General features: G+C 39.7%; 1 protein-coding gene across 1 annotated transcript in view; it reads left to right on the forward strand.

Annotated features, from left to right (window-relative positions):
* The window catches only part of CDK14 (cyclin dependent kinase 14), a 634,831-nt gene that overhangs the window by 478,522 nt on the left and 129,171 nt on the right, over positions 1–27,138 (forward strand). The window contains exon 12 of the mRNA XM_065939116.1: positions 10,754–10,802. Coding sequence (XP_065795188.1) covers positions 10,754–10,802 — 49 coding nt within the window. The remainder of the gene's footprint in view (positions 1–10,753; positions 10,803–27,138) is intronic.

Consider the following 27,138-nt stretch of genomic DNA (forward strand, 5'->3'; position numbering starts at 1 on the left):
CCTTGAACATTATTGGAGTTTTTAATTGGTTGGTTTTTTGAGTACTTACTTGTAAGTTTTCCCATTATTGAAGTTAAAAACGTAGCAGTGTCTTATGAGATCCAAAAAATATACTGGTGAGAAGGAGATACGGAGAATAAAAATTAAAGTTACCCTCCTAGAGTATACAGTATGTACATCTAAGCAAATGGGAAAATTCCAATTTAGGTTTTATTTGTTTTCACACTGCCTCAAGCCATCTCAGGTTTAGATCCTTTTCTTCACCCTGCTCTTTGCTCTTTTATTTGTAATTAAATTTTTTTTTTTAAGTAGAGCAGACTTGCTTTACAATGTTGTGTTAGTTACTGCTGCACAACGGGAACCGACCACATGTTTACGTATACACCTTCCCTCCTGCGCCTCCATCCCCCCACCCCCGTTTCACACCTCTAGATGGTCACGGAGCCCCGAACTGAGCTCCCTGGGCGGTACGGCAGCTTCCCACTAGCTATCTGTTTTACACGTGGGAGTGTGTATATGTCGGCGCTGCTCTCTGAACCATCCCACCTTCTCATTCCTACCTGTGTCCACAAGTCCATTCTCTATGTCTGCATCTCAGGTGTAGCTCTTTTAAGCTGGGAAGCTTCAGAATGAATGCTATCATTCACCAGTATTTTCCCATGAAATTGCAACGAATCACTGCATATAAGGATGGCAGTTTGAGCAGAACCTTTCCAGCCTCTGTCCTCCACCCCCACCACGTCGCAGAGCCAGTGATTTCTTCTCTCTGAGCTCTCCTCCCCGGCTCCCTGCTGTGTGCGACCATCCTCTGCTGTGTCCCTGCAAGAAGAAGAGAAGGTGAAAATCAGCCTGCAGGTTTAAATTAATTGCAGTTCTCAGTTACACTGTGAGTTGGCCAGTGCTTTCAATCACCGCATTCTAAACTTTTAGTTTAAACATAATTGGAGAGAAAAAGCTGACATTAAAGTAGTGACAGAATAAACCTAACTGAAGAACAGTGTAAAGCACCCCTAATCAAATACTGGAATAATCTGTGAAAATTGTTCATAAGCAGTTGACTGTTTTACTAAATACAGCTCTTCCTGATTTGGGGCACTAATTTAAGCCCTTTTTTGTTTTCAAAACTTACCTAGTGAATTAGTTTGCTTTCATGCTAATGGAACATTATTTTTACTCATAATGCAGTTGTTTTCAAAATAGAATTTAAAAAATTAAATTCTAAATGTTATACATGCTCATTGCAGAAAATGTTGGAAATAGCTCTGTTTGAAAATGTGTGCTTTGACAGTTAAGATCTGAAAGATGTTGGATGCAAGAGATCAGGTCTTGTGTGTTACTGGAACTAGCTTCAGATATTTGAGTTTGTCCTGTCTTCATTTGGAAAAGAAAACAGATGTAGTTAGTGTCTCTGCCTCTGGGCTCCCAGGGGACTGTGTCCATATCCACACTGTGGCGCTTTTCACCCTGTGTTGGTAATTCTGTATTTACTTTGCTGGGCCACTGAATTATAAGCAGGATGTCCTCATTTCTGTGTGCCCACGGTCCATGGAGTGCCTGACGTAGAAGCCAGTGCCGGGTGACATTTGCTAGAAGAGTTTAGAGTTTGACATCCCTTATATGTGGAATCTAAAAAGAAATGAGACAGATGAACTTATAGAACAAAAAGAGACTCACAGACTTAGAGAATGAACTTACAGTTGTTGGTGAGGGATGGGGGAAGTGACAGGGAGTTAGGGATGGATATATACACACTGATGGATATATATATTTAAAATGGATAATGAACAAGGACCTGCTGTGTAGCACAGGGAGCTCTGCTCAATGTTACCTGGCATCCTGGACGGGAGGGGAGTCTGGGGAGAATGGGTGCGTGTGTATGTGTGGCTGAGGCCCTTTGCTGTTCATCTGAATCTATCACAATATTGTTAATTGGCTGTACCCCAATACAAAATAAAAAATTAAAAAAGAAAGAGTTTATGTGAGTAGTGATGGAAAGTAAATGAAGGAAGACTTTTTCCTTTGTTATTTTTTCCACTTTCATGTGACATGTTTCACTATCAATTTTGGCTCTTTCATGCACGCCTAAAACTGACATACTGTATTTCTGAAAAAAACTTTTCTATTAACTTATCCTGTCAAACTCTAAATAGAGGCAATCCTTAGAGTTCATATTTGTGTGCAGTCATTAATTGCTAAGAATGATAATTTGCTGGTAAATGCAAGATTGTATTAATTTTATCTGTAATAGAATTCTTCTTCCTTCCTGAAATCATAGCAAATTATTAAAATTGCTTGTGGGGAGTACAAAGTTAAGGAGATCAAATTTGTATTACAAGGACATTTGATGTAATTAATTTTTAAAATATATCTTGATTTTAAAACACCAGACTATATTTATTATACATAATAATAATTTTTCTAAACCTTCATAAAAAGCCATTTCTTCTTTCTTTGTCAGTTAATTCTCAAACCTAGAATATGGCGTTACATTTCTGTTCTACACCAACTGACTGAATATGTTGGTCTTATATAATGCAGTCTAGTAGAGAATAAATGCAGATGTTAGACATTCTTTTGAACCAATTAAATACATAATTTTTGGTGAGCACTTTTGCCTGTAACTTTAAAACAGTGAATGTTTGTAATCAGGGCTACTCCTCAGCTAGTGTACACCACTGAAGCATAATGGCTGGTTTCTGTACTGGTTGGTCCAAGCCTTGCAGAGTATTAAATATTTTGACAATTACCTCTGCTTGAAAGATGACTGAAACCCATGAATCTGTCAAATAGTTTCTGAGTCATTGTGGGAGTATTAATGCATTCTCAGAGTAATAGTACCTGATGCGAAGAGCTGACTCATTAGAAAAGACCCTGATGCTGGGAAAGATTGAGGGCAGGAGGAGAAGGGGGCAACAGAGGATGAGATGGTTGGATGGCATCACCGACTCAATGGACATGAGTTTGGATAGAGTCTGGGAGTTGGTGACAGACAGGGAGGCCTGGCGTGCTGTGGTTCATGAGGTCGCAAAGAATCAGACACGACTGAGCGACTGAACTGAACTGATGAAATTCCAAATCTTTGAAACCTGGAAATTGGAGAGCAGTAAGTACTCCGCGAGTCATCCTAACTCCTCCCTTTCTGCCACACCCCGTGTCCAGTTCATCAGCAAATCTTACTTGCTTCACTGTGAAAATATTTTCAGCTTGTCTTCTCTCACTGCGTCCACTCTGTTGCCGTAGCCCCTGTCCTGTCCTGCTGTTGTGATAACCTTCATTGCTCTCCCAGCTTCCATCTTTGCCTCCAGTGGTAGTGTATTCTCCAAACAGAGGCCAGAGTGAACCTTTAAAAAAAATTCTAAATCATAACCTAAGGGCCACAAGTCTGTGTGAGCGGTCTTCCACCCACTCTGTCTTCCAGGCTCACTACAGACCTGCACATCTTCTCCTGGAATATGACCTGCTTGCAGGCAAGAAGGTCTTCTCTGGTTTGCTCCCATATCTTCCGTTCCAAGAAGTATATTGGCACACAGTAGTGGCTCAGTGAATAGTAGTTGAATCAATGAATCTCTGCACAGATTTCTAGTCATTTCTTTTGAATAAGCTCTGTATTTAGAGATAGGAAGCTGAGTATGTTCTTAAATTTCTTTTTGTTCTTTTTATCTAACAGTGTTGTTACATGTGAAACATACCAAAGCAAAAGCAATATAAATCATTTGGATTTTCTTTAAAAACTTATAATTCAAAGCAGATAACACCAACAAAAGGTACCAAATAATATAAAGCAGATTTAAGTCTATTAAGTATTAAATTATGAAAAATGAGATCAATATGAAAAAGAAATCACTTAATTCTACTGTATGCACAAATCCTTTTTAAATGGAAAGATGAAAAAAATAAACATTTTTCTGAATGTTTATCAAAGTACACTTATTCCTATATTTTATATTAAAAGCTACATTTGGTGGAGGCTTAGTCATTAAGTTGTGATCAACTCTTGCAACCCTGTGGACTAAAGCCCTCCAGGCTTCTCTGTCCATGGGATTACATAGGCAAGAAACTGGAGTGGGTTGCCATTTCTTTCTCCAGAGGATCTTCCTGACCCAGAGATTGATCTCTGGTCTCTAGCATTGCAGGCAGTCTGCTGCATTGAAGGCAGATTCTTTACCAACTGTGCCACTAGGGAAGTCCTTAAAAGCTAAGTTCAAGAGACACTAGCGTGTAAAGTATTTTACTACACACGCTAGTAAAATAATGCTCAAAATTCTCCAAGCCAGGCTTCAGCAATACGTGAACCATGAACTTCCAGATGTTCAAGCTGGTTTTAGAAAAGGTAGAGGAACCAGAGATCAAATTGCCAACATCCACTGGATCATCAAAAAAGCGAGAGAGTTCCAGAAAAACATCTATTTTTGCTTTATTGACTATGCCAAAGCCTTCGCTGTGTGGATCACAATAAACTGTGGAAAATTCTGAAAGAGATGGGAATACCAGACCACCTGACATGCCTCTTGAGAAACCTTTATGCAGGTCAGGAAGCAACAGTTAGAATTGGACATGGAACAACAGGCTGATTCCAAATAGGAAAAGGAGCACATCAAGGCTATATATTGTCACCCTGCTTATTTAACTTATATGCAGAGTACATCATGAGAAACGCTGGGCTGGAAGAAGCACAAGCTGGAATCAAGATTGCCAGGAGAAATATCAATAACCTCAGATATGCAGATGACACTACCCTTATGGCAGAAAGTGAGGAAGAACTAAAGAGCCTCTTGATGAAAGTGAAAGAAGAGAGTGGAAATGTTGGCTTAAAGCTCAACATTCAGAAAACTAAGATCATGGCATCCAGTCCCATCACTTTATGGCAAATAGATGGGGAGACAGTGGAAACAGTGGCTGACTTTATTTTTCTGGGCTCTAAAATCACTGCAGATGGTGACTGCGGCCATGAAATTAAAAGACACTTACTCTTTGGAAGGAAAATTATGGCCAACCTAGACAGCATATGAAAAAGCAGAGACATTACTTTGCCAACAAAGGTCTGTCTAGTCAAAGCTATGGTTTTTCCAGTGAGTGTTGGATTATAAAGAAAGCTGACCACCGAGGAATTGATGGTTTTGAACTGTGGTGTTGGAGAAGACTCTTGAGAGTCCCTTGGACTGCAAGGAGCTCCAACCAGTCCATCCTAAAAGAGATCAGTCCTGGGTGTTCGTTGGAAGGACTGATGTTGAAGCTGAAACTCCAATACTTTGGCCACCTGATGCGAAGAGCTGACTCATTGGAAAAGACCCTGATACTGGGAAAGATTGAGGGCAAGAGGAGAAGGGGACAACAGAGGATGAGATGGCTGATGGCATCACGGACTCAATGGACATGAGTTTGGGTAAACTCCAGGAGTTGGTTATGGACAGGATCATGGAGTTTCAAAGAGTCAGACACAACTGAATGATTGAACAGAACTGAACTGAGCATGTGTGAAATAAATACCAAGGATTTATTGTACAGCACAGAGAGAAATAGCCATTATTTGTAATAACTTTAAATGGTGTGTAATCTATAAAAATATAGAATCCCTATTTTTTACACCTGAAACTACTATAGTATTGTAAATCACTGTCCTTCAGTGAAAAAAAAAAGTTGTTTGATAAATATTCTTGTACCTATATTTTTATTCACTTGACTTTTAGGTTCAATTCATGTTTTAGATGAATTCTTATAGATAAACTTGCATAATCAAAAATTTTTTAAATAATTGGAAAGATACAACAGATTGTTATATACAGAACTTATGTATCAGCCTTTTCAGATAAATACTTATTTTAGTGGAACTCCAGCCAGGCTTCCAGTGGGATCTTTGTTTATTGTGTTGATTGACTGTTTTGTTTGAAATTCACCTTCCCTCGCCAGCCAGCCTTAAGTGGCCCTCCACTCTACATCATACCTCCATGTTTTATTTGCTAGAACACTGTCTTTTCCCTCAGCTTTATTGGGTTATAAGTGACAGAGAGCACTGTGTAAATCTAAGATATTCAGCACAGTTATTTTATATGTGTATATATTACAAAATGCTGCCATAAGTTTAGTTAACACATCCATTACTTCACACAGTTTCAGTTTTTTATTTTATAGTGAGAACTTTAAAAATCTACTCTCTTGGCAACTTTCAAATAAACAAGCAATGCAGTATTGTTAACTGTAGTCACCATGCTTTACATGACAGCCTCAGAACCTATTCATCTTATAACTGGAAGTTTATATCCTTTGCTACTTATCCATTTCCCCATCTCCAGCCCTACACCTCAACCACATCCGTTGTCTGCTCTCTACTCCATGAGTTTAAGTATTTTTTTAGATTCCACATAGAAGATAGATCATGCGGTTTCTGTCTTTGTCTGACTCAATTTCCATCCATGTTAATGCACATGGCGACATTTCTTTCTTTTTTATGAGTGAATATGTGCGAGTTGGACAGTAAAGAAGGCTGAGCACTGAAGAATTGATGCTGTTGAATTGTGGTGCTGAAGAAGACTCTTGAGAGTCCCTTGGACAGCAAGGAGATCAAACCAGTCCATCCTAAAGGAAATCAAACATGAACGTTCGTTGGAGGGACTGACGCTGAAGGTGAAGCTCCAATTTGGGCACCTGATGCAAAGAACTGACTCATGGAATAAAATCAGAAGTCTGGGAAAGACTGAGGGCAGGAGAAGAAGCGGGTGGCAAAGGATGAGATAAGCACCACCAGCTCAGCGGACATGAGTCTGAGCAAGCTCCGGGAGATAGTGGAAGGACAGAGAAACCTGGTGTGCTGCTGCCCGTGGGGTCACAAAGAGTCGGGCACAACTGAGCGCCTGAACAACAGCTACATTCTGGTGTATACACACGCTACATTTTCTTTATCCACGCATCCACCAGGTGACAGTTATAGTGGTTCCATATCTTGGCTGTTATACATAATGCTGCAGTGAACATAAGAGTGTGGAAATCTCTTTCATTTCCTTCAGATATTAATATATACCCAGAAGTGAAATGACTGGAGAATGTCATGGTTCTGTTGTTAATTTTTTTGCACAACCTTTACACTCTTTTCCACAGTGGCTGTACCAATTTAAATTCCCACCAGCAGAGCCCAAGTGTGTCCTTTTCTCTGCATTTCTGTACATTCTAACCGGTGTGAAGGGAAATCTCACTGTGGTTTTAATTTTCATTTCCCTGGTGTTTAGTGAGGTCAAGCACTTTTTCATGCACTTGGCCATGTAAATATCATCCTTGGAAAAATGTCTATTCAGGCACTTTGCCCATTCTCTAGTTGGATTACTTGTTCTTTTGCCAGTGAGTTATATGAGTCCCTTCTATATTTTAGATATTGGCCGTTTTTCAGATGGTCTTCCCAGGTGGCTCACTGGTAAAGAATGTGCCTGCCAGCGCAGGAGACACGGGACACAGGAGTTCGATCCCTGGGTTGGGAAGTTCTCTGGAGGAGGAAGCGGCAACCCGCTTCAATATTCTTTCCTGGAAAATTCCATAGAGAGAGGAGCCTGGCAGGCTACAGTCCAGGGGGTCACAAAGAGCCAGACACAACTGAAGCGACTGAGCTTCAGCACCACTGTTTTTCAGATATGTGGTTTGTAAATATTTTCTCCCGTTTTGTAGCTTGCTCTTTCATTTTGTCGATTATTTCGCTTGCCATACAGAACCCTTTAGATCGATGTAGTTCCACGGGTTTGTTTTTGTTTTTATTCCCTGCGTTTGGGTATTATAACTATAAAGTCATTATGAAGACTAAGGTCAGTGAGCTTTTTCCTGGTTTTCTTCTGTGGTTTCAGGTTTTGCGTTTAAGTCCTTAATCTTTTTCCAGGTTTTTTGTGTGATATGAAACAGAGGTCCAGTTTCATTCTTTTTCGTTTGAGTATCATTTTTCCCAGCACCACTTATTAAAGAGACTGTCTTTTCTCCACTGAGTATGTTGGTTCCCTTGTCAAGCATTGGCCATATTTATGCATGAGTTCACTCCTGAGCTCTCAATTCTGTTCCATTAGTGTTCCCTGTGTCTGTTTTTATGCCACTACCGTGCTGTTTCTATTCCTGTAGCTTTGTGCTATAGTTTGACATTAGGAGGTATGACTCCAACTTTGTTCTTCTTTCTCCATATTGCTTTGGTCTTTTGTGAATTTTGTCATTTTTTCCTATTTCTGTAAAAAAATGCCATTGGAATCTTGATAGGGATTATGTTAAATCTATAGATGGCTTTGAGTAGTATGAACATTTTACCAACATATTAGTTCTTCCCGTTATGAGTGTGGAATGCCTTTCCACTTATTTGTGTCTTCAGTTTCTTTCATCAATGTCTTATAGCTTTCAGTGTGGAGATTTTTACCTACTTGGTTACATTTAATCCTAGGTGTTTTATTGGTTTTGATGCTGTTGTAAATAGGATTGTTTGTTTCTTTTTCAGATCAGTCGTTGTTAGTATATAGAAATGTAACTGATTTTTGTTTATTGAATTTGTGTCCTGCAACTTCCCTGGTTGTGTTGATTAATTCTGACAGGTTTTTGATGGAGTCTTTAAGGTCTTCTATGTAAAAAAGCCGTGTCATCTGCAAACATCAACAGTTTTACTTCTTCTTTTCCATTTCAGATGTGTTTTTTTTTTAGGGGGGTGTGGTTGGTCAGCTTCAGCTTTTTTGTTGTTAGTTTCTTGCTTGATTGCTGTGGCTAGGACTTCCAATACTGTGTTGAATTGGAATAGTGAGAGTAAGTACCTTGTCCTTTTCTTTAAGAGTTGTACCTTTCACCATTGAGTATGATGCTGGCTGTGGGCTTGTCATATATAGACTTTACTGTGTTGAGGTATGTTCCACCCATACCTAATATATTGAGGGTTTATATAATGAATGGGTGTTTAATTTTGTCAGATGCTTTTTCTGCATCTATTGAGATGATCAGGTGATTTTTATCTTTCATTCTGTTAATATGACGTAGCACATTTATTCATCTGCATATGTTGAACTGTCCGTGTATCCCATGGATGCATAATATGAGGCATTATTTTTTTGTTGCTGGTGGGAAATGAAAAGTAATCTGTCATCATCCACTAAAGTTTGAAATTTGCATACCATTTTCCAAGCAGTTCTATATTGGGGAATCTGTGTAACCAGAAAGAAAGCACAAGTATACAGAAATAGATGTGCAGGGATTATTTATTGAAACGTTGTTTTTAAGACAAAAAGGGACTGGAAACTACCTACATTTCCATCAGTTGGAGAATGGTCAAATAGTTTCTGTAATTCTATCCTCTGGAATATTACATAGGTTTGAAACAGTTGTTTATATTTTTCATTTGAAGGACTATTCAATATATATTATTAGATGCCTAAAAAATTTCAGAGAATGTTTTGTACAATCATTTAAAAATTAAAATATTATATATTTTTGTATATATAGATAGATTTTTATTTTATGTTTATTTATAAACATAAACATGTGGAAAGAGACATACCAAGCCAATAACCATTGCTATATCATTAGAAGTGAAAAATGGGGAGCAGGAGAAAATGTTATTAATATATATTTTATGCCATTGTATTGTTTAACTTCGTAAAACATGTATGCTTTAATTTTAAAAATTTAATAAAGAGTGTTCAATGGTAAATGTGAGTATACACTATAGGACCTTGGTGGTTTGGCTTTGCGTATGTGTAAATACTATATAGTATAAGCAAGGAGATCTGCACTACTGTATTTGGTCAGGTGTACATTCATATACCTATGGCTGATTTTGTTGATATATGGAGGAAGCCAACGCAATATTGTAAAGCAATTATCCTCCAGTTTAAAATAAATAAATAAAAATTTTAAACTAGGACTAGATGACCTCATATTCTAGAGAATATACGAACATTCCAAATCCTGCACTACAACAAGAATAAGGGGAGTCCTTGAAGTAGAAGAAAAGAACCCCAGACAAAAATGTGGAAATGTAGGAAGGAATGAAGAACCCAGGAATGAACTAACATGGATGGACTTGGAAGGCATTATGCTAAGTGAGATAAGACAGAGAGAGACAAATGCTGTATCACTTCTATGTGGGATCTAACAAATACAACAAACTAGTGAATATAACCAAAAAGAAGCAGACAGATGGATACAGAGAACAGAGTAGTGTTTACCAGTGGGTAGGGGGTGGAGGAGCAATGTAGAGGTGGGGAAGTGGAGGCACAAACTGCTGGGTATAAGATAGGCCCAAGAATGAATCATACAAATGGGGAATAGAGCCAATATTTTGTAACAACTGTAAATGGAAAGTAACCTTAAAACTATATAAAATTTTTTTAATTAAAAATAAACATTTTTAAATGTTTAAAAAAAAAGATGTCTTCATTGAGAAAACAGCAGGTTTCACTGAACTGATGTGGCAGAATTCTTCTATAAATCTACCTACAGTTTGCAGTCCAAAAAAAGAATTTGGGTTTCTTTTTTCAACCCAGTTAAAACTTATTCTAAGAAAGAATTACTAGAAAGCCAGGTTATGAAACAAATCGCTCTAGACAAAAGAAAACAATGTTTCATTGCTTAAAGTGTTAGACTCTTCTTGTTTTACTCTTTATAACTGTTTAATCTGAGGTGACGACCTAGTTTGTCTAGCATAACTATGGTTAAATCCAACAGTAACTTTTTAAAAGTTTCTTTTTTTAACATACTGTCAATATGGACACTTGGAATAAAGACTGTTTATCATTTTTCTTTTTTATTTCAGAACGCTTTACCCCGTACAGCTCTAAAAACCTTAGACAAGCATGGAATAAGTAAGTTTTTAATGCAGATTATGCTTTCTGTTTATCGCTCTTAACTTTTAAAACTCTCCTGATAAGTTTCTCATGCCATTCTTCCATTTGTTCACCCGATTATCTACCCATCCATTCATTCAGCCATTAGACAGTTATTTAGTCCTGTTTGCAGCCCCCCTGTTTCACCTGAGCTGACACTCTTCTGTGAGCTTGGATTCCCAGAGTGAGGTTGTATTTATTGCTTTAGAGTTGTTAGTCCTGAAATTCACTGTGGTCTCTCTTCTTCTAACTAGATTCCAAGAAATGTTTTAGCATCCTTGGATGCTGAAATAATGTTTCTTAAGTACAGTATATCCACTGACTTTCTGATCTGATTAATGTTGGTGACAACCTTTGAGCTAGATGAAACTGATCTTTCAAATGTTTTCAGGTTACCTAATTTTTTTCCCCTGAGCCTTAGTGGGAAGCAACGTACATGTATCATTTGGAGTATATGTACACTGTTGATTTAATTTCTATTCTGTCATCAGACCTTGTTGAAATTGTTTTATTGATTGGTTTCAAAATTTGATGACATCTGATCTGAGTGTCTCAAGTGATTCAGAGTTTTTTGGTTTTTTTGCAAGCCAGACTGCTAGTAAATCTTTGATAGTGAGGAAGCAGAGTAATTGAGTCACTCCCATTGATTATGAGCATCACATCTCAAGAATTATGTTGGGGGAAATGGTAACTGGTTCTGCTTTGATTAAGTTAACTATTATTTGTCATAACAAAAATTTTGTCTACAGGGAATTTAGTGTTATTGTCTCCCTTTTTACTGTTTTGACATGTTTAATTTTATATGTCATCAATTATGGAAAAAATAGAAACTTTTTGTAATAAAAATGCCTTTAATCAATGCTGTCAGCAGATAACATCAGACAGCTTATTATGAGGAACTCATGAAATGAATACATTCAGTTCTTCAGTGGATTCTTTGAAAGCTTTGGCAGTTTATTTTTATTAAATTCATACTTAGAAGAACACACCAGTATAATTATTTTTGTCTAACACAGGACTTCACATTTCCCATTTGAAGGGTCAGTTCTTAATATCGAAACAGAATCTCCCCTGGGAAGCACGCCCTCAGCTGGGTGGGAACATTCTATGTGTGTTCCTCACCCTTTTAACCTCCTCCACCCTAATTTCACTGATCAGTGGTCTAACATATTTTAATTAAGTGCTTTCATATACCAGGTACTATCTTCAGTATACAGTTCCTGTTTTAATTAAATCATCAAACACGTTTCTCATAATTGCTCAGAAGTTTTGACCAACCTGGTAACCACTTTATGAAACAATTATTGATAAAGCAACTAGTTGACTCTTAACTCCATCTCTGAAGTAACAGAAAAACTGGCAGGTCTATACAGAGTAGCGTTTGTGGAGAACAGCCTTCAGTTTAGCTAACCCTCCATTTCCTTCCTTCAGAGGGACGGAGCTGAAATGACTTACAAATCACCCAGGAAAATAAATGGCAGTTTTTTTCCACTTAGAGTAGCTGAGAAAGAGCAGGGCAGGAAGACATCAAGATTTTCTTGGATGCATTTGTTCTGTCATCCTTGGTGTTACAAAGTGGCTGTAACAACTCAACACCATTTCTTCAAATGACAGTGTCCAGAACCAAAGCTGGAAGCAAAGTAGACAGCAATAAAGGAACTTTCTCCCCACCCTGCTCGTATCAGGGAGGAATATCCTTGAGATGCCCAGAGAGATTTGCCGCTCTGTCTCTCTGATGGGTGGACCGCATATCCTCCCTTGGCTGGGCATTGGTAAGAAGGGAGGGGTGGGCCCCTTTGTCCCCTGGCCCTGACATCTTGTTGCCTGTAAGGCAGGGTTTTGTTAGTAGGGAAGAAACAGGAATGGCAGTTAGGTACAGGCAGTCCATGATAGCTGCCACCATGATTCGAAAATACTGTCTATTGTAGTAAACTAAAGTACATCTAGGTAGGCTTTTCTTTAATGCTCACTTACCTTTTCTTCTTCTAAATAAGCCAGTTTTAATATTTTAGTGCATATTCATTCAGACTCTAAAATTGTATATGTTACATGTGAAGATATAAACATGCTGTTTTATCCCGTGCATCATCTCAAAAATAAATACAGTTCTTCCATGTCAAAAGGAGAAAAAGGGAAGGGGAGCGGGAGGGCAGCTGACGATGCTGCGTGATGTTAGGTCCACTGTCCTCTTGTGGATGGCGCCCCGACAGCATTCACACCTGACCCACTCCAGTCTCACATTTTTGCAACTTGTATTCAGCACCTACCATCCGTATGCCCAGATGGATGGCCGTTTTTTGTTCAACCGTTCATAGCGACTAGTGGAACGCCTCTCAGAGAAGATACTTTTGTCCATTTACATCACTCTGCCTCAGGAGAAACTAGGTTGTCTCATCTCTTTCGAAAAGAAAAAAACAGTGGAAGTAGTGTTCAAGCTTTGCGTTGCTTTGCTTCATTCTGACCACCTAAGACCTGACGCTTTCCTTTCTCTGAGAGGTCCTGTTCATGTCACAGGTCTTGCTCAGTCGCTGAGATGTGTCTGACTTTGCAACCCCAGGGACTGCAGCAAGCCAGGCTCCTCTGTCCTCCACTGCGTCCCAGAGTTTGCCCAAACTCATGTCCATTGAGTCGGTGATGCTATCTAATTATTTCATCTTCTGCTGCCCCCTGCTCCTTTAGCCTTCAGTCTTCCCTGTGTAAGGATTTTTTTCCAGTGAGTCAGCTCTTTGAGTCAGGTGGCCGAAATATTGGAGCTTCAGCTTCAGCATAAGGTCACAATAAAAGTGATAAACTTCACTGACAAAATTAGGCTGGATAATACTATGGTATTGCTGCTTTAGGAATTTTGAAAACTGTACATTGTTCTCAATCTTGAATTTTTTCTTAAAAGATGCTAGATTCAGTAAATATGATATTGCTTTTGAGGTCAAGAAGAATTCCTCAGAATATGATTTTTCACAAAATAAGTACTCCGTTTCTCTTTAAGATGTCACTTTAGAAATATTTTTTATTTGCATTTTCTGTGAACATAGGATTTATATTTTTTCTACTAAAAACAAGTTCTAAAAAACTAAAGGAAAGATATATCTTTATGTAAGGTCTTTTAAATCATTTGATAGAATTGCAGTTAATATCATTCTTTATTTCTACAGTCACATATGCCTTTTAAAAAACCTAGAATTAATTCATAGTCATTTAATAGAGTCCCGCCCTTAGATTACTTTAAAAGCATTTTAGGGAAAATATTAAAATTGAGCTTTTGAAGTGATGTTTTAAAATTATAAACATGGTATGTTTAGAATCATGCTATTTTCAAATCCCCACAAGTCTTTTGTTGTTGTTGTTGTTGTTGCCTTAAGGGTTCATTTCACAGAACACCAAGTAATAAATTCATCACTAAAAATATTATAAAAATATGATTTTCTGGTATCTGTCATGTACTGAGCCCTTACAGTAACACTGTGGCCTCCAACCAATTTGAACCCGATGCGATTTACAGAGAAGTAAGAATTCAGAGATATGAATTATATTGTTGATCCTTCCTCCAAATGGACTTGTGACCTTGTAACCATCACTGACATTTCAACATCTCTGACTTAAGAATGGAGTCTGGATTCAGAAGAATTGGCATTTAAGGACAATTAGGCAAATGCTGGCATTCTCCCTTGCTGCTCACTAATTTCTCATCGACGGCACAATTACGAAGCCAAAGCAATTGCTAAATTCTCTTGTACAGCAGTAATAGGTTCTAAATAAAGTGAACTAATTTGCAAGGACTGGTTTCAGTTCAATTTAGACAGGTTAATACAAGATGGGCAGGTTAATAGACAAATGTAATTAAGTCACTTACATTTGAAACATTACATTTGAAAATTAAGAAACGTCTTTAAGAATATGTATTAACACAGCTGTTGAAGCTGGTGGATATGTTAACCTGCCTCAGCGAATAAGAATTTCTTGAGAAATGAAGCCTTACGTCTCTTTGAACAGCTGTAACAAGTGACCCAGTTTATTTTGGGACCAAGTCTGCCCTAGGTAACTCCCATGCAATTCCCTGCTGACTTCATTTATACCAGTAACCATGGGCATAGTTTTATCCTTTGAAAGATTTTTTTAGTATTCTGGTGAAACAATGCAGTGATAGGAGAAAAATATCAAAAGATTCAGCAGAGATCTAAACTGAAAAGGATAATATAAAGAAGAAGTCTTAATTATAGGATCGAGAATAATAAATACATATTAATATAGAAAAGAAGGTCCTTTTATTCCTTCCTACTGGAATTTCATGATCCATGTGGGATCTCTCTTGCTTGAAGGGGATTTTGAACTAAAGGGAGACAAATCTTAATTTTATAAATACATGTTCTGTTTTCCAATGGCCTTCAAAACATTCCATTTTATTTCCTTGGACTTATAAAGACTCTCCCTATTTTTCTTCCAGATCTCTCTATTTATAGTTGTCTGACATTGGCATGCATGTGCAATCAACCAAGAATTCCACCCACTTAAAAGATCTTTTATTATTTTGGCTGGAGAAGAAGCCTTAGTATATATTATCCAGCAAAGTTAAGGGTAGGATTCCAGGAATGCATTTGCTTGTTTTGGAACTTTTCAGCAGCTGAACAATTTTGGAGGTTTGAAAGTAGCAAAAAGAGAACTAAGGATAAACCACCAAGTCAGATTTGGAAAACAAATTTCATGGTTGATAAAGCAAAGCATGTCCACAGACACTGAACAGGTGTTAGCCAGCCTTTTTCTACTCCCTCCACCCCCATGCTCTAGTTAGTAAGTCCAATTAGATTTCTCCTAAGAATTAAAAAAAAAAAAAGGTGACAATTTAAGATGTGCAATAAATTCAGAGACATCACAATGAGGATACCCTTGTGGAAAAGCAAAAATAGAGATGATAACATTTACCTGCATGTATTGTCAGATGCCTACAGCAGGGTCACAAACCCTCATTTAGGAGTTTTAGAAGTGTTTTCTTGCTTGGCGTTCTTGAACTTTGCTTGAATGTTTTATCTAATTTGATGATTAACCTCCAAAACATGTTTTAAAAGTGGCAGTGGCTTGCTGGAAAGTTGTGTTCCGTGTTCATAAAGCACAATGTATTTAAAATAATATTGAGAGGAGTAACATAAATCTCACTCTGTGTGTTTACATTGGTGGTTCTCTATTGTATATTTCTTATCATATGTTATTGCATTCCATTAAGATATAAGTGGGTGACTTCTCAAGAGAGAAAAGCCCTGCTTTCTACTCTGCCTTATTGTTCAAAGTTGACCTAAAATTTTCTAAAGTAATAATATATTGCCAAGGAAGTTCAAGCTTTCAATTTCTCTACAGTTGATGAGGAATTTTAGAGGAAGGTAAGAACAGTTGCTGACGCTAGGAGGAGCAGTTGAGTTGAGCCAGATCTTTGAATCATCTTTCTCCAGTTTCACTTTTTTTTTTCTCATTGTTGATCATTTTTGTTATAATTCTATTTACTTCAGAGGAACAGTTTTAATATATTTAGTGCCTGGAGATTTCTTCTCACCATATTTCCAAAGAAATTGTTCTTTACATCATCCATCACCTTTTTAGGGGTAGGTTTGTTAGGGTGGCAAACGGTAAAGCAGACATTTTGGAATTCCTTTCTCTTCACTCAGAGGATGAGCTGAGCTGCAGTTGTCGGCTGCCCGGCTCTGGGGATTTGAGTCCAGCGTAGGAGGCTACGAGGGTGCAGTTCCTCACCACACCCTTAAAAATGTGACTTTTAACACTTGGACAGTCAAATCCAAGCAGGCCTCTTGTCCTGACCTTAGACACCCACACGTGGTATTGTTTGGAAGCCCCTGGTCTCACCTGCCTGCTTACAAAAATCACAGTTCAGAGCAGTTTCTGGGGTGATTTATTTTCAGAAGAATGAACCCTTAATTCAGTTACTGAAAGCATTATGGAGGTGTGATGTTTATCTGATCTATGAAACCCCTTGCCACTGACCAGAGAGCAATTCTTCTAGAAAACTAAAGAGTAGATTCTTGAAGGGGAAAAAGGAGGAGGTCCTCAAGTAGGAGATGCCTTCCAGGCTCTGGTGAGAGTCAAAGAAGACAGCATAAAAGTCTGTCCAAAGACGCACGTTGGAGGCAGGTACCAGCGGGATGAAGAGAAGGCTGTCTAAGTAAAAGCTGGCGAATCTGTCAAAAGCCTAGCCCTGATCATTGATAGTAGCTACAGCATAAATTGATAACATGTGAGATGCACCTGGTAAAAAGCCTGACATACACTCACTATAGTCCTGACTCTGATGGGTAATAAACCATCGGACAGCCCTTAGCAATATAGAATGGCTCTCACATATGTTGTCCCATCTTCAATATTGGAAGGTAGTCAGAGCAGATATTATCATCTTCACTTTATAGCTTGAAATAAAAAGCATGCTGAGGACAGTCGATCCATGCTATTGAGAGTTACAACTTGGATGGTATGCCCCAGGGTGAATCTTAGGAAATATTATCGTTTTGAAAACCCTGATATTCAAGCAGGGTTATCAATGCCTGACTCTTTTGTTGTTTTTCTCACTATGACTCTGGGTCAGGAGGTCTCTGCTGGGGTCTGGTGTCATTGATTCCGGGTCTAGGTTTTCAGCAGTGGGGGAGCGGGGATGGAGCACAGCCCTGATTTCCTCTCTCCTAGAGAACAGCGTTTGCAGCAGGCTGACCACCCACACCATCAACAAAGGTGCCTTCCGTGACTGCTGGGTAATGTGCCATTGGGTTGGTGACAGGCCAAGGGTTGGAGCTGAAGGGCCTGCCAGCCACCCACTCAGACCCTGCTGGTGGGATTTGTCACCCACTCCACACAGCTCCCGCTGCCCCAGGGAATTATCTTCTGTCATGTCGTGTCATTGCCAATCTGGCAAAATCTACACAATTCTTTGTGTAGCAAAGAATTCGCTGACGTTAGCAGCCCCTGGTGATGGCTGAGGGCAGGCCCATGCTGTTTGCTGTCTTTTAGAACAGGTTTTTCGTTTCCCTTCTGATAAGCAGAAACCATCCATCTTCTCTCTTACTAACTGGCAGTACGTGCCAGGCCCGGGAGTTGGCAATAGCCGTTGTTTCTCATCCTTTCAGGTTATGTGTTGGACTCTTCATTCAAAAGTACACACTTCTGGTGCAGCTAAAACCTTCTTTCTCCCATCAGCTTATTAAGGGATAAAACCCAACCACACTTCTGAAACAGCAAAGAATTTCCAGGAGCAGCTGGGCTACTCGATTCCCTGAAAGGAGGACGATAGAATTAGGCTTTCTTGAACTATTCCCCAACACAGATCCTTGAAGTGTGAGCTGAGGAGGTTCTCTGCTTCTCCACAATATAAAATGGTGTATTTGTATTCTGTGGCTGCTGTAGCAAATTACCACAAATTTATTGATGTAAAACACCACAAATGTATTGTCTTCTCTTGGGCAGGAGCCTGGATGGGCTCAGCTGTTTTCTTTGATCTGGGTCTGACATGACCAAAATCAAGATATTGGTAGCTGGTCCCTGTCTCACGGCTCTTGGGGAGAGCCTTGCTTCCAGGCTTATTCAGATAGCTTGCAGAATTTAATTCCGTATGGTTGTTGGGCTGAGGTCCCATTTCCTTTCTGGTTGTCAGTTGGGGACCTCCCCCAGCTCCTGAAGGCCACGTATATTCCTTGTCACCCTGCCACCTCCTTCTTTAAAGCAGCATCCATGCAACAAGTCTTCTCATACTTCACATCTCTCTCTCTCTCTCTTGCCCTTCTGTCCCATCTCTTCTGCCTCCAGGAAGAGAAAGGTCCCTTCTTCTAAACTGTATAATCCAGTCTAGCCTTTCTATTTTAACACCTTAATCACACCCTCAGGATGGGTCCCTTTTGCTTGAAAACTAACACATTCACAGACTTCAGGGATGGATGGGTGAGAGGACATCATTGGGCCATTCTGCTTTTCTTGAGCTGTACCGGGGTTTCCTATTCAGTGATGAGTTATGGGGTGAGGCAGAGCAGAGGTGGCAAACCCAGCCTTCATCCAGTCAGACACTGCCTGTTTTGCCCAATCTCTGGCTAATCAGGTGACAGGCATAGGCCCCTGACCCTAATGGTTCCATGTTGCCTGGTTCATATTAGCTCTGCTCAAAATTATATATAAGGAAGAAGCCTGTTTCCATCCTAGCAAAGAGAATAAAAGCAATTATTCTCAGGAAAGCTCATCATCTCTAAGAAAGTAAAAATTTGGCCTGACATTTCTTTCCCCTCCAGGTCAGTGCAGTCCAGCAGAACCTCCTCTGTTGGTGAAAGTCTGTAATCTGCACTGCCCAGGGCAATAGCCATTAGCCCACCATGGCTACTGAGTACTTGAAATGTGGCTTAGGAACTGAATCTTAAATTTCATTTAAATTTTAATTACCGTTTTAAGTCCCCTGCATACAAACAGGTTCCATTCTGAGAGCATGTTCATAAGTGTGATTTGTTTGTAAGTCCAACAAAGTCAGCCTAAGTACCCAAGTAACACAGTGGGCTATCGAGTACTGTACTGTAATTGGTTTATAATACTTTTCACATAAATCCTACGTAAAAGACAAACACAAAACATAGAGAGCATTTTTGATCTTGCAGCATATAGTCCCTTGAAATGTTCATTGGTGCAGTACAGCGGGCATACAGGCACATTCGTGTCTCTGAGCGTTTGCAGTGTGAAGGTTCGAATGTGGGAGACGTACTGTACTTTAAGTGTAAATAGCCGGCCCTGGTAGCTACCAAACTGGGCCCCACAGCTGTGGATCAGCATGGAAACTATCCATTTATTTTAGGTGCCCACCAACGTAATTCAAGTGTGGGTGTCTGATGCTTGGAAACTCTATGCTCAAGAGTCCTTGCAATTTACACTCAAGTGTCTGAGGATCTTGCTTGATGTGTTTGCCTCTCACCTCTGTCTTTTGTTTGTAAAAACTCTGGGCCTCCCTAGTGACTCAGAGGGTAAAGAACCTGCCTGCAATGCAGATTCGATCCCTGGGTCGGGAAGATTCCCTGGAGAAGGGAATGGCAACCCGCTCCAGTGTTCTGGCTTGGAGAGCTCCATGGACAGATGATCCTAGAGGGCTGCGGTCCATGGGGTCACAGAGAGTCAGACATGACTGAGTGGCTAACACTGAGAAGATAATAGCTCTGGAGGACCCAATAAGTGTGATAAATCTGCAGAGGGAGTGGTGAAGTATCAGGGAACACCCAGCAGACATGCCACCCCACCCCTCCTTCCTGGGGCCATGCTATTCCTTCCTGAGAGCTCTGCCTACTTCAGATGTCTGCACCCCTTTTTCCTTCTCCTGTTCTCTCCGCTCTTTTCTGTTGGGAACTCCTAGGGGTTAGACACACAGCTCTCTACCCTTTTTGAACTCCCTGAAGAATTCACCTCTTTGCTGTCTTCCCGGCCTCCTTGAACTCCCTCAACTTTGCTCAGAAAATGCAGAAAGGCTCAACTTCCCCTTATCCACATATAAGATGCTATTGAGAGGATCTCCACCTACTAAATAAGCCTCTCATGGGCCCCGGTGGGGACATATGTTAATTCTTTAACTTCAGAACATTGTAAACTGCCACATCTGAAGTAAGTCAGAAATAGAAGAATTTTGTATTCTAATGCATATATATGGAATCCAGAAAAATGGTACTGAAGAATTTACTTACAGGGCAGCAGTGGAGAAACAGACATAGAGAGTAGACTGTTGGACAAGGAAAGAGGGGAGGAGAGGGTGAGAAGTACGAAAAGAGTAATATGGAAACTTACATTACCATATGTGAAATAGATAGCCAATGAGAATTTGCTCTCTGGCTCAGTAAACTCAAACAGGGGCTCTGTATCAACCTAGACGGGTGGGATGGGGGGGGAGATGGGAGAGAGGTTCAAAAGGGTGGGAATATATGTATACCTGTGGCTGATTCATGTTGAGGTTTGACAGAAAACAACAAAATTCGGTAAAGCAATTATCCTTCAATTAAAAAAAATAAAAAGCCATAAAAAAAGTTTTTCTTTTAAATTGGAAAATTACATTGATATATTTCCAAAATGTTAAATCAGTTTTTACTTTTTGGAATAAAACTACCTTGGTGTTGAAAAAAAAAATGCAACATTTTTAAGTATGAACAGAAATGCAGAAAATTTTATTGCTCTTCATTTATTAAAAATTGCTGGCTTTGAGATCCCTTTCCTCAGCACTTATTTTTTTTCATTTTTCTTTTGATTAAGCAAATATTTATGAATTTAGTGAATCGTCAGCCTCTAAACTAATATGAGCGTAAGTTGTCACTGGAAAAGATGATTTGAACAACAGTGTCATCTCTTGTATCCACTGTCACCCACTTCACAATTGACCTTGATTGATTTTCATGAAAATTAGGATTGGACAAGGGACCCAATCATTTGTGAGGACAAGGGGCCCCCCTCATCCTTTGGGAAGACTTTCTATAAAACTGGGGCTCAACTTCCCCTCATTGTGAGGAGACAGTTAATAGACTGTTGACAAGTGCATCTGACATCTGCTTAGCGGCCAGTGGTCCTATTGATCATGTAAAAATACAGTCAGTAAATATTGTTGATACAAATCAGAAAAGAACAGAAAAGGGGAAAGAAGCCCATGAAAGCTCATTATTGGTGCAAACGGCCAGAAAACACTTGAAAGCCACATAAGCTTTGATATGATAGGGGCCAAGTTCCAATCTTAGATCTCCTTCTGAACCGTATAATATTCAGGAAGCTCACTAGCCAGTCTGAGCCCCAGATTTTCAGTCCTTAAGACCCTTGGCAGGAGTACATTCCACCCCCGCCCCACTTGTGTTTTTCAACATGCCCTGCCCTCTCCTGCCAGTTCGAGGGTTTCATTCATTTCAAGATAAGTAATTGTCCTTGAAAATGAGGACCCCCTGAGGTTCCTCAGATATCTGGAATATTCCTTCTGCCTTTCTAGAAACATGTGCTGAATTTCTTGGACACCAGATAATTTTTTAAAAATACTTATGTAGAAACAAGAGTCCTCTTCCCCAGCAGTTCCTTCCTAAGAGGGATATGTTAGCAAATAGCATTGTACATAATTCATGGAGAACTGTGATTTACCCTAAGTCTTGAAGCTCATCTTATTAGACAGCTTTCCTAATTAAATTGAAAGAAGCCCCACAGACAAGCCCTGTTACCAAGTTCAGAGCAGCTTTTTGACCTCTACCGTACATGTACCTGAGCTCTGTACATGAGCTGGTGGGTAAGCCTAAGCCCGTTACATAGAACCTGGGTGTCCACTTGACCTGAGGGTTTCCTTTGTGAGACTCACAGTAATTATTCTTATTGACTGCAGCTCCTAAATGGGGAAGACTTATGTTTAGAAACAAAGAATAAAGGCTGGAAGCATGGCTTTAGTTTGGTTCACCTGTCATCACTGACAATCAGATGGATGGGGGACACCAAAGGAAACTGCCTTTTTCTTTCAGACACTGAGCCAGGTCCAGACCCCAAGGCACATCCCATGTTATTTTGTTGTATCCGACATGCGAGTGACTTTAACAATAGATTTTATTTTGTCTTTGACAAAAACAATAAAGATATATGAAAAAGCCTTGAACACACATATATACAATCTGCAGGTCAATTATTTTTTGTCTTATCTGAAAGAGCATTTTTAGATCATTTCTACATTTTAGGGATATCAGAAAAATTCAGTGGTGATTTAAAATGGAAGTCTCAGAGTGAGTATGTGTGGTTGTTATTACTTACCCTGACTATAAATAAGATATATATGAATAGACATATTAACACAAAGGGATCGATATTCTGGCCCTCACTGCATTATTAGCCAGCATATCTTTGTGTATCTGTATGTGGATTCTCTGCTGGTCCTCAGCTGAATTTAATCCCTCAAGACTTGATATACAAACACAGTGCCAAATAGAGAACTTCCCTTAAATTATTCAAATCTCCCCATAAGTGATTTCCCCCTCTTCCTGAAATGGAAAACATTTGATCATAAATTCAATTAAATCAACCATCATCTTTGTGATGTTTGTCCAGCTGAATCCTTTAGTGAATAAACCAATAAACATACCAGCTCTGTGTGTGTGTGTGTGTGTGTGTGTGTGTGTGTTTATGGCATGATCGTTGGGGAAGAATTGATTTGAAGTCAAGACAAAGAGTAGTTCTCATTTCTTAGGCCAGATTTTGACCACTTTACTGCAGCCCAGGTTTAAAAGATTAAATTCTTAGCAGGGATAAAATCACGTGCACTCCTTAAATTCATTGGCTTTTATTCCCCATCTCGGGGCCTTGTTTTAATATACGAAGTTTCATATCAAAACTAGATATACTTTGGAGATGTTAATTAAAGTGGTCATACCACACCAATTTTCTTCCTCTTACTTCACACTCTGTCCTCCCTAGTTGAAACAGAGGAAACAGGACTCTTGACATGTCTTTAAATTTCTCCAGGAAAATGCCATTGTAGGGCTACAGTGCTATTTATGATTTGTCATATTTATGTCAGCTGAAGAGGTAAGGTTTATCGTTTTGTTGTTCAATTGCCCAGTCGTGTCCAACTCTTTGCGACCCCCTCATGCCCATTACACCAGTGATCTCATCCTCTGATGCCCTCTTTTCCTTCTGCCCTTAATCTTTCCCAGAATCGGGGGCTTTTACAATGAGTTTTCCATTCGCGTCAGATGGCCAAAATACTGGAGCTTCAGCATGAAACCCTTAAGGTTTATTCGAGGTTTATGAATGTTGGTTGCTTCTCTGCTGCTGCTGCTGCTGTCACTTCAGTCGTGTCCGACTCTGTGCGACCCCACAGACGGCAGCCCACCAGGCTCCCCCGTCCCTGGGATTCTCCAGGCAAGAACACTGGAGTGGGTTGCCATTTCCTTCTCCATGGCATGAAAGTGAAAAGTGAAAGTGAAGTCACTCAGTCGTGTCCAACTCTTCATGACCCCATGGACTGTAGCCTACCAGGTTCCTCCATCCATGGGATTTTCCAGGCAAGAGTACTGGAGTGGGGTGCCATTGCCTTCTCCAAGAAAAATCATAGCTTTGACTAGATGAACCTTTGCTTCTCATCTTTATTCTAAAGCCTTTTGGACAATAGACACACCTCCCTTCTTTTTCACTATATCTTACTGTCGCTGCTATTAATTTGGAATAACCTTTATTTATGCATTATCTTTGAAAAAACTGGAAGTGAAAGTGTTAATTGTTTGGTCATGTCTATATCTTTGTAACCCCATGGATTGACCAGGCTCCTCTGTCCATGGGATTCTCCAGGCATGAATACTGGAGTGGGTTGCCATGCCCTCCTCCAGGGGATCTTCCCAACCCAGGGATCGAACCCAGATCACCCGCTTTGCAGGCAGAGTCTGCTTTCTGAGCCACCAGGGAAGCCAGTGCTTTATCTTTACATGTGTGTATATTCTTGTGGCCTCTAGGGGGCAGCATGTTCTGGGAGGAAAAAAAAAGGTTAGAAACCAGCTACTTATCTCCGTAAAATATGTGAGATAAGCAACTGATTTTTTATTTTTCCCCAACCTTTAGCAAAACAAGTAAGATATCTCAAGTAGAGAAGTCAGTGTTGCCCCATGGTCTGATTGGCTGCACCTGTCCACCACTTTGGGCATCTACTTGAATGGCCAACATTTTCTTTAATGTTTGTTTATTTGGTTGTATCTTAGTTAGACCACAGGACTTTCCTCATAACTCAGTTGGTAAAGAATCCACCTGCAATGCAGGAGACCCCAGTTCAATTCCTGGGTCGGGAAGATCCCCTGGAGAAGGGAAAGGTTACCCACTCCAGTATTCTGGCCTGGAGAATTCCAGAGAGTCGGACACGACTGAGCGACTTTCACTTCACTTCACTTCTCTTCACTAGTTAGACCACACAGGATCTTCTGTGCGTGATGCAGGATCTTTTGTTGCAGTGCCTGGACTCTGGTTGTGGTGCACTCGGACTTAGTTGCCCCATGGCGTGTGGGATCTTAGTTCCCTGATCAGGGATCAAACCTTCATCCCTTGCGTTGCAGGGCAGGTTCTGAACCTCTGGACCACCAGAGAAGTCCCTGGATGGCCAACATTTTTTATATATTGGCTCAGCTACCTTGGAGGCTACTTAAATTAGACCAGGTTCCATGCCTTTGTCTCCAAATGGAACTAAATATATATTATTTTTATAAAGATGAAGACGAATGGGATTTTTCCATGTACCTCTCATTTCTTGTCACCCTTGACTGAAGGTTAAAATTGTAACCACAGTTCTAATTTTATCCAGTGGTCAAATCAGGCTTTACTCTCCTTTCTTAGAATTCAGCTACCTCACATTCCTGACTTTCAAGTTGTGATGCTGAAAGAATTCTGATGTCTCTTCTTCCCAAAGAAGTGAAAAATGTTTCCATGGGGACATCTTCCATCCATCATGATTTTAGGCTTCTTCTCTTACCAGCCACCACATCTTTGGAGTAATCTCTCACCTAACCCTCTTCTTTGTATCTATATTCACTGATTTTCTCAATCCAGTCTCTACTCTTCATCTAAAGAGTAAAATTCTTCTGCTATATAAATGACATAATTCTTTTTTAATTATTATTTTAGAAATTTCTAGAAGCTGCAGCAGATATTGCAAAGATCTTTGTTTATGCATTGATAGGAATGTTTTCTATCTATACTGTCTGATATGGTACCTACTAGCCATATTGGGACATTAACTTAAAATGTGGTTATTGAAATGGAGGTACTAAATTTTGATCTTGTTTCATTTTAATTAATTTAAATAGGCATCATTATCTTATTTAATTTTAATTTGATAGTCATCTGTGACTTGTGGCTACCAAATGGGATGGTGCAGAGCAGAGCATAAATTCTGATCAGTTTCTAACCAGTATCTCACCAGAATATATTGTGAGGGGATTAGATTTTGCTGCTGAAAGACTCCTGTCCAGGCTTTTTTTCTCTTGCTTCTTTCTTTCTCGTATAGCTGTAGGCTTAAATCCAAATCCTCTGACTCTGCCCCAGGATTTTCTCTCTCTGAGAACATCTGAGAAATTTTCAGTTTTCAAATTCTTCGATTTTGTTGAATATTGAACATATCTCTCCTGGGTATCCAGAATGGAATTTCAAAGCGTGGCATTTGGACAGCCCTGATTCCGGGGGCACTGGCCATTGCACCACCTCAGCTGTCACCTCTAGATCTGGTTTTTCCTACATAGAGACGTAAAACTTGGGAATGTGTTAAAATGCGCCAAGCTGCATAGCAGCAAGAAAGTTAACATATTTCTTGAATTGGAATGCCCCCCACCATTATATATGGGGCTCTCCCGGTGGCTCAGACAGTAAAGAATCTGCCTGCAATATAGGAGACACAGGTTCGATCCCTGGGTCAGGAAGATCCCCTGGAGAATGGAATGGCAACCCACTTCATTATTCTTGCCTGGAGAATCCCATGGACAGAGGAACCTGGCAGGCTACAGTCCATGGGGCGCAAAGAGTTGGACACAACTGAGCGACTAACACTTTCACTTTCTTTCATTTATATATATATACACACACATATATATATGCAACAGTTATTTACACTGACTATCAGGAAAGCCTATGTTTGTTCCATCCACTCTAAAGTGACCTCAATATTCTTTAAAATTTTTCTTACAAGTTCCCAAGCAATCATTTTTAAATGCTTCCATATGTTTACACATGATCTGTAAATGCATGTCTCAGTTTTTTGCAATATGCTGATATTGTTGATTTTAAGACACAGAAGAGGTTTTGTTTTTTTTTTTTAAATGGTTTGTGTCATGGCTCTGACTTCTGCCTCATGTTGGAGACATGACTAAATCCACCCTTTCTTCCATATACCTGGCAATTCTAAGTACCTGGACCCCAGATGATAATGTGTAGTTTTAAAAATTCTCTCCATTTATAGTTCTCTTATTTCAACTGTAAAGATAGAATTAGTGCTCAAGAAAATAAACAGCTAAGCAGTTATGCCAGCTTGGGGAGGGGTGACCTCTAAGCCCAAGTGGGTTTGGAATAGCATCTTTCCATTATGAACCATTTTCTATAAAGAGCTGAATGGAGCATTAAAGGCAAGAAGAAAGAAATGCACAGCCCAAAGGCTGTGCTTACGTTCAGTAAAGACAGCCTCAGCCTACTCTGTGCTCACCGTCAACCCACCCTTCATAGCACTCATGCCCCCAGATCTGCAACCTCCTCACACTTTGAGAGAGCGGGAGTCACATTATTCTTTAAGAGATCGGCCTCTTGGAAAAGCCTAGGCACCCCCACACCACAGGGCAGG

Source organism: Muntiacus reevesi, chromosome 6, assembly GCF_963930625.1.
Source record: "Muntiacus reevesi chromosome 6, mMunRee1.1, whole genome shotgun sequence".
In the NCBI taxonomy this organism is placed as follows: Eukaryota; Metazoa; Chordata; class Mammalia; order Artiodactyla; family Cervidae; genus Muntiacus; species Muntiacus reevesi.